General features: G+C 45.8%; 1 protein-coding gene across 2 annotated transcripts in view; it reads right to left on the bottom strand.

Moving 5' to 3' along the window:
* The window catches only part of ahcyl1 (adenosylhomocysteinase-like 1), a 43,115-nt gene that overhangs the window by 9,032 nt on the left and 26,582 nt on the right, over positions 1-7,501 (bottom strand). For both annotated transcript variants that reach the window (XM_024006475.3, XM_024006476.2), the window contains exons 2-4: positions 3,226-3,340; positions 2,752-2,895; positions 363-463 (exon numbers count right to left, since the gene is read on the bottom strand). In XM_024006475.3, coding sequence (XP_023862243.1) covers positions 363-463; positions 2,752-2,895; positions 3,226-3,340 — 360 coding nt within the window. The remainder of the gene's footprint in view (positions 1-362; positions 464-2,751; positions 2,896-3,225; positions 3,341-7,501) is intronic.

Raw genomic sequence — 7,501 nt, 5'->3', positions numbered from 1 at the left:
ACACACACACCATAACCTCTTACATTGAGGTAAATGTAACTGGGGGCAACACACAAACACACACACCATAACCTCTTACATTGAGGTAAATGTAAACCATAAAATATAACACCAACATCTATCTATCAAGCTGTAATCTGACATGTCTGGAACAAAGTGCTTTAAGCCAAGCTGTTGATCATCACTGAATGTCTGATTCATTTGACAGTCAGGAAAGGCTTAAACAGTATGATTGTATTACTGGAGGAGGCAGCAACAACAACATAAAGCCACTCTCTTCGCCCCAGTTAGAGGCTTCTCATATACTGTAGGTCTATGGATCTAAGATGGTGTATGGTGGAGGAGAAAGCAAGATAACCTACTGCAGTCTGAGCTGTGATGTGGGTGCAGCCCACTATCTTTGCCCCAGCTAGAGGCTTCTCAGCCTGGGCTCTCTTCCTCAGGGAGATCAGGGCTGACATATCTGTGGGGGGGGGGGAGATACAGAGAGCGGGATAGAGGTGAGAGGTTAAGGATTTGGATGTGGGAGAGAAAAACAGTGAATGAGAGATTAAAATTGTAATATCTTATGTTTCACCGAGTCGTGGCTGATGACGACATTAAGAACATACAGCTGGCGGGTTATACACTCTATAGACAGGATAGAACAGCAGCCTCTGGTAAGACATGGGGCGGGGGCCTATGCATTTATGTAAACAACAGCTGGTGCACGATATCTAATGAAGTATCGAGGTTTTGCTCGCCTGAGGTAGAGTGTCTCATGATAAGCTGTAGACCACACTATCAACCTAGATAGTTTTCTTCTGAATTTTTCATAGCTGTCTACATACCACCACAGACGGAAGCTGGCACTAAAACCGCACTCAATGAGCTGTATAAGGCCATAAGCAAACAGGAAAATGCTCATCCAGAGGCAGCGCTCCTAGTGGCCTGGGGCTTTAATGCAGGGAAACTTAAATCAGTTTTACCTCATTTCTATCAGCATGTTAAATGTGCAACCAGAGGGGAAAAAAATTCTAGACCACCTTTACTGGGCCTCAAACAGAAGATAGCGTACAAAGCTCTCCCTTAGTCGTGCCATTTTGGCAAATCTGACACCATGAAATTATAATCCTCTGATTCCGCAGTACACAGCAAAAATTACAGCAGGAAGGCATCAGTGATCTCGGCCTCTATTAAAAAAGTGTCCCAGATGAGCGGTCGCAAAATACAGGACTGTTTTGCTAGCGACACACTGGAGCATGTGTCCGGCATTCTTCCGATGGCATTGAGGAGTACAACCACGTCAGTCACTGGCTTTATAATAAGTGCATCGAGGACGTCGTCCCCACAGTGACCGTACACGTGCATATCCCACCAGAAGCCATAGATTACAGGCAACATTCACACCGGAGCTAAAGGTAGAGCTGCCGCTTTTCAAGGAGCGGAGCTTATAAGAACCCAGAATCTTATCAGAAATCCCGCCTATACGCCCTCCGACGACCTAGTCAATCAGGCAAAGCTTCAATACAGGACTAAGATCGAAACCGTACTACACCGGCTCTGACGTCGTCGGATGTGGCAGGGCTTACGAAACCATTACAGGAATACAAAGGAAGCACAGCCGAAGCTGTCCCAGTGACACGAGCCTACCAGAGCGAGCTAAATAACATCTATGCTCGTCTTCGAGGCAAGTTACACTGAAAAGCACTTGAGACCGGGTACGTCGGGTCCCCTGTAACTCTTACCATGGCTCCCGTAACGTGCTTACCCCCCTATATTCCCCCAACTGCTGTACACTTGCGACCTCTATTAGTGTCCTCTCACCACTCGGCCGTACCCCTGTAATAACTTGCCCACAACTCGAGGTGTGATTTCATCCTGCATCATCCTCCGTGTATAATATCCTCTCATCACTGGACTCTGTACGGTAATCGACCGGTGTATAACCTCTTCCACTGCAGGACCTCGTTACCCCCTTTGCGTATATATCCTCCACCCTCGACTCGTGGTACCGGTACCCCCTGTATATAACCGCTCCACTACTGCTCGGTACCCGTCCCCCTGTATATATCCTCCACGCTGACTCTGTACCTGCTCTGTATATCCTCACATCGTATCCTACTCGTCGTACCCCTGTAATATACCTCACACTGACTCGTACCTAGTACCCCCTATAATCCAACACATACCTCATACCCCTGTATATATCTCACACACTGACTCGTACCGGTACCCCCTGTATATATCCTCCACACTGACTCGGTACCGGTACCTCCTGTATATAACCTCGTTATTGTTATGTTATTGTGTTATTTGTTATTATAAATTTTTACTTTTGTTTATTTGGAAAATCTTTTCTTAACTCTTCTTAAAACTGCACTGTTGGGTTAAGGGCTTGTAAGTAAGCATTTCACGGTAAAGTCTACACTTGTTGTATTCGGCGAATGTGACTAATAAAGTTTGATTAGATTTGTATGTTCCGTCTTCTTATTACTGATGCGGAGTCAGTCCTCGACGAGGTACACGGCAGCTCTAAGCACTCTCTGTACCCTCTAACCCACTGATCCTGAATCAGCACTTACACTTGATCCTTTTCACAATAATGAGCCCAGCCAATGTAAGCAGTACTGGGCTGGCCTGGTTGCAAATCTACCATAGTTGCTATCAGAACGATGCCAGAAAGTGTATGCAAAGACAGTGGATGCCTGAAAGTGGATTCAAAGACCGTGGATGCCTGAAAATAGATGCCAGACAGTGGTGATTCCACACCTTGCTCTGCGATCTCGATCTCCCGTCTGCCGAACTCTGCCTGTTTGACGTTCTTAACGCAGAAGTCGCTGCTGCCCTTGGAGTTGGCCTGGGCCTTGTCCCGAGGAGAGGTCTCGTCATCTGAGCTGTCTGAGTAGGACGCAGCTGGACATTGCGTTGTGGGAGGGAAGAGGACAAAGAGTCAGAGACACATAAGGAGTGTGATTTCAGGTATACCAGTCTGTAGTAGGCAGTGTAGTTAGTAGCTTGACATGGTCTTTTACATCAGTTGAATAATAGAAGGATTGTCAGCTAGGACTTTTGCTACCTTGTTAATCACCAGCACCTATTGCTGTGTGGAGCTATGCCTGTGTACGTGTGTACGTGTGTGTGTGTGTGTGTGTGTGTGTGTGTGTGTGTGTGTGTGTGTGTGTGTGTGTGTGTGTGTGTGTGTGTGTGTGTGTGTGTGTGTGTGTGTGTGTGTGTGTGATCTACCTGAGCTGTAGCTATCTGTGGAGGACTGGGAGATGGAGCGAGAGAGGGAACGCCGGCCGGCCTTAGTGGGGTACTTCTGAAACTCCTGTTTATCCTCCGCGTTGGCAAACTGGATCTGAAGAAGAAGACGAAGGGGGGGGGATGAGTTACTCGCCTGCTGGCATAGTGGTGTAAACTTTATTCAGTGAGATGGGGTGAGTCAGAGATAGTCAGTGAGCCTCTGTTGAGTCAGAGATACAGTCAGAGAGCCTGTGGTGAGTCAGTGATACAGTCAGAGAGCCTGTGGTGAGTCAGAGATAGTCAGTGATATTATGCTAGAAAAATTACAAGATTATGTCATAATACTGTTCATGCATCAAAAAAAGGTTTCTCGGTACTCTCTCATCTGTGTGAGTGTGACTGAGTCGGGCCTCTGGGGCTCGGTGCTGGCAATTGATTTGTGATTGGCTTGGTGATAAAACCTACAGCCTGCATTCCATAGACTGAGTTGGTGTTTGTGACCCCAAATAGCCTGGAGGAGGAGAACAAACACCTCTTTGTTTCCAATCATCTTTGCACCTGAAAAACAACACTGGTGCACATAACTCCTCACAAGACGAACCCAAGATAAACAGGGGGCATGGGTTACTATTCTGCTGACATTATGGTGGGAACTTTATTCAGTCAGATGGGGTGAGTCAGTGATACAGTCAGTGACATTGAATTTCCAACCATGGACATTTATGTAGATATGTTACAGTGTTTAATGAGGAGGGGACCAGATCTATGGAGATCTGCTATAATATTTGGGTTTGAGTGAAAACATACAGGACAGTTGCTGTTCAGGAACAAGGTTGAAGTGAAAACGTACAGGAGGGTAGCAGACGGTCAAGTGCACCATCTGGTTGCTCCTCATTACACACCACAGACCAGCAAATATTCTTTACATCATCAACATATGAATCACTACAAAAGGTATTGTATGACCTCTTATACACTATATTAGGCCCAGCCTTTGGAACCTTTGGTTTTCCTAGATATGGCTACTATATTGTGATCACTACATCCAATGGATCTAGATACTGTTTTATAGCAAATTTCTGCAGCATTAGTAAAGATGTGATCAATACATTTTGATGATTTAATTCCTGTGCTGTTTATAACTACCCTGGTAGGTTGACTGATAACATGATCCTGTCACGACTTCCCCCAAAGTCGGCTCCTCTCCTTGTCCGGGCGGCGTTCGGCGATCGACGTCACCGGATTTCTAGCCATCGCCGCTCCATTTTTCATATTTCCATTTGTTTTGTCTTGTTCCATTACACACCTGGTTTTCATTCCCCAATCAATCTACATGTATTTAGTCCTCTGTTCCCCTCCATGTCCTTGTGTGAAATGGTTTTGATATTATGTGTGTTTTGTTACGCGCCAGACTTTTGTTTATTGTTCCGTGTGTTTTGGCCACGTTGTATGTACTTCTGTGCTTTCGTTTGAACCGGAATTAAAAGTGCGCCTGTTCACTACACTCTGCTCTCCTGCACCTGACTTCGCCTCCAGTACACGCCCGTAATAACAGCCCGTAATAACAGCCCATAATAACAGCCCATAATAACAGCCCATAATAACAGCCCATAATAACAGCCCGTAATAACAGCCCGTAACAGATCCAGGTTGCAGGCACTGGTTAGAGTTTGACGTTTTTTCTTGAGTTGGCAGCTGGATGAAAGCCAGTCACTATTTAAATCACCCAGAAAATATACTTCTCTGTTGATATCACATACATTATCAAGTATTTCACACATATTATCCAGATACGGACTGTTAACACTTGGTCTATAGCAGCTTCCCACCAGAATGGGCTTTAGGTGAGGCAGATGAACCTGTAAACATATTACCTCAACAGTATTTAACATGAGATCGTCTCTAATCTTTACAGGAATGTGGTTCTGAATATAGACCGCAACACCGCCCCTGTTGGCATTTCTGTCTTTTCTGTAGATGTTATAACCATGTCTTGCTACCACTGTATCATCGAAGGTATTATCTAAGTGAGTTTCAGAGAAATGAGTCAGAATATGAATGTCATCTGTTACAAGTTATTGACTTCATGGACCTTGCTTCTTAGGCTACGTATGTTAATATGGTCACTTTTTTTTAGCTCTTTTCTGGGTTGCTTGATTGTTTGTAATGCTTTACTGGGAAGCTTATCAGAAGTAGACTTACTCATGTTATTTACATTGGAGCTGATAGGTGAGCTGCAGGGTGAACTGCATAAAGTAGTCGTCCTACTAGTGCACACCGCCTCAGTGCTAACAGTGTAACTCTGGTTTATAGGCTCATGATTACTGCTTACAATAGCTGTAGGATAAACAGATGTATCATCATTTCAACTGTTCTGCTATGGAACCCTGACCTGTCCACCGGACGTGCTACCTGTCCCAGACCTGCTGTTTTCAACTCTCTAGAGACAGCAGGAGCGGTAGAGATACTCTGAATGATCGGCTAAGAAAAGCCAACTGACATTTACTCCTGAGGTGCAGCACCCTCGACAACTACTGTGATTATTATTATTTGACCATGCTGGTCATTTATGAACATTTGAACATCTTGGCCATGTTCTGTTATAATCTCCACCTGGCACAGCCAGAAGAGGACTGGCCACCCCTCATAGCCTGGTTCCTCTAGGTTTCTTCCTAGGTTTTGGCCTTTCTAGGGAGTTTTTCCTAGCCACCGTGCTTCTACACCTGCATTGCTTGCTGTTTGGGGTTTTAGGCTGGGTTTCTGTACAGCACTTTGAGACATCAGCTGATGTAAGAAGGGCTTTATAAATACATTTGATTTGATTTGATGTATTCGGTGCAATTAGGGGGACATAAATTAATTGACTTACATTGTGTTTAGCAACGCCCCTAAGATCATGTACATTTGAAGCAGCATTATGACGACTCATTGTCACAATAGTAGGGATTAACTGAGCTGGTCTTGGATCATTTACCAGTCATTGTTTCAACGCTGCCTTGAAATGCGTGGACAGAGTCCAGGAGCCAAGATGATTTGGATGGACTCCGTCATTCCTGTAGAGTATCTTCTGTTTCCAGAAGGTGTCAAAGTTATCAATAAAAGTGACTCCAGCAGAGGTACATTAGTATTTTAGCCAGATGTGTAATGCCAGCAGTCTGCTGAATCTTTCACATCCGTGGCCCAACGATGGTACTAGACCTGAAATTATTGGCAATTTTTTGGAGTCTTAATGCTAAAATCAGATCTTTAAAATCAATTTTCAAATGTTCCGAGCTAGCTCTTCTGATGTCGTTTGACCCCACATGGACTACGACATTGTCATCTCCCGGCATCTGCGGTAGAACAGTTGGAAGCAGCCTTGTGATGTCCTGTACTCGTGCTCCTGGGTAGCACAGGGTTTTTGCCTTGGGGACCGAGATGTTTCTCACCATAGAGCTGCCTATGATAACAGCTGGTGATGTTGAATGGGCCAGTCTATCAGGCAGCCTCACAGTCTGGTGAGCTCCGAGGATCTGAACCCGAGGTAGCATCCACCGGAGAGGGAGACAGAACCGAGGACGAAGACGCAGGTACCTCCGGATACGATCTTGATTGGGAAGCCACCAAGGAAGAAGGTGCCGGAACCTCTGGATCCAGAGCGGCAAAGCTGTTTCTGGTCTGTGTCAGTTCCGGGCTCAACATCTCCATGGAGACCCCCGTTGCCAGAGGACACCTTCTTCGACTTCCATGGCGAGTGACGTACCTCCATGGCTGGTTGGTTGGGTCGAAAAGAGCTCCGTTCTCCAGGGAAGAGGGAGACCCCTTCGGGGATGGAACCCTGCCAAGCACCGGCCAGTCGGCTGTGGAGAGCTGACACGGCGGCGAAATTTCCACCAAACCAGAGTGGCATCCGGCTACTGGGGTGGAAGAAAAATAAAAAGGAGGTGGGTGAGGGTTCCCCAGTAGCTTATGTAGGTTTGCTACATTGAAAGTCAGCGCGGTCCACATTGTCCCGGAACAAAGCAAAGTAAACACAGCTCCTGCAATGCTGGAAAGGTTCAATAGCGGCCCCCATTTGAGACCGCCAAGCCAGCTAGGCTAGCTACTCTTTCGCGTCTCTCCCCCTACACAGAATCATGCAAACAGATAGAAGCGCTCACAGTAATTTAGCCCAGAGCTGCATGATTCAAAATAAAATAAAAGTATATAAAAACACTGACAGCTTAAACCGAGGTCTTTAGTTCAACAAACCTACAGGAGGGCAGTTCTCCAGGAACAGGGTTGGAGAGTAAACCTA

This window comes from Salvelinus sp. IW2-2015, linkage group LG17 (assembly GCF_002910315.2).
Source record: "Salvelinus sp. IW2-2015 linkage group LG17, ASM291031v2, whole genome shotgun sequence".
Lineage (NCBI taxonomy): Eukaryota > Metazoa > Chordata > Actinopteri > Salmoniformes > Salmonidae > Salvelinus > Salvelinus sp. IW2-2015.
Note: the sequence above shows the minus strand (reverse complement) of the source record. Positions and strands in the feature narration are given on the sequence as shown.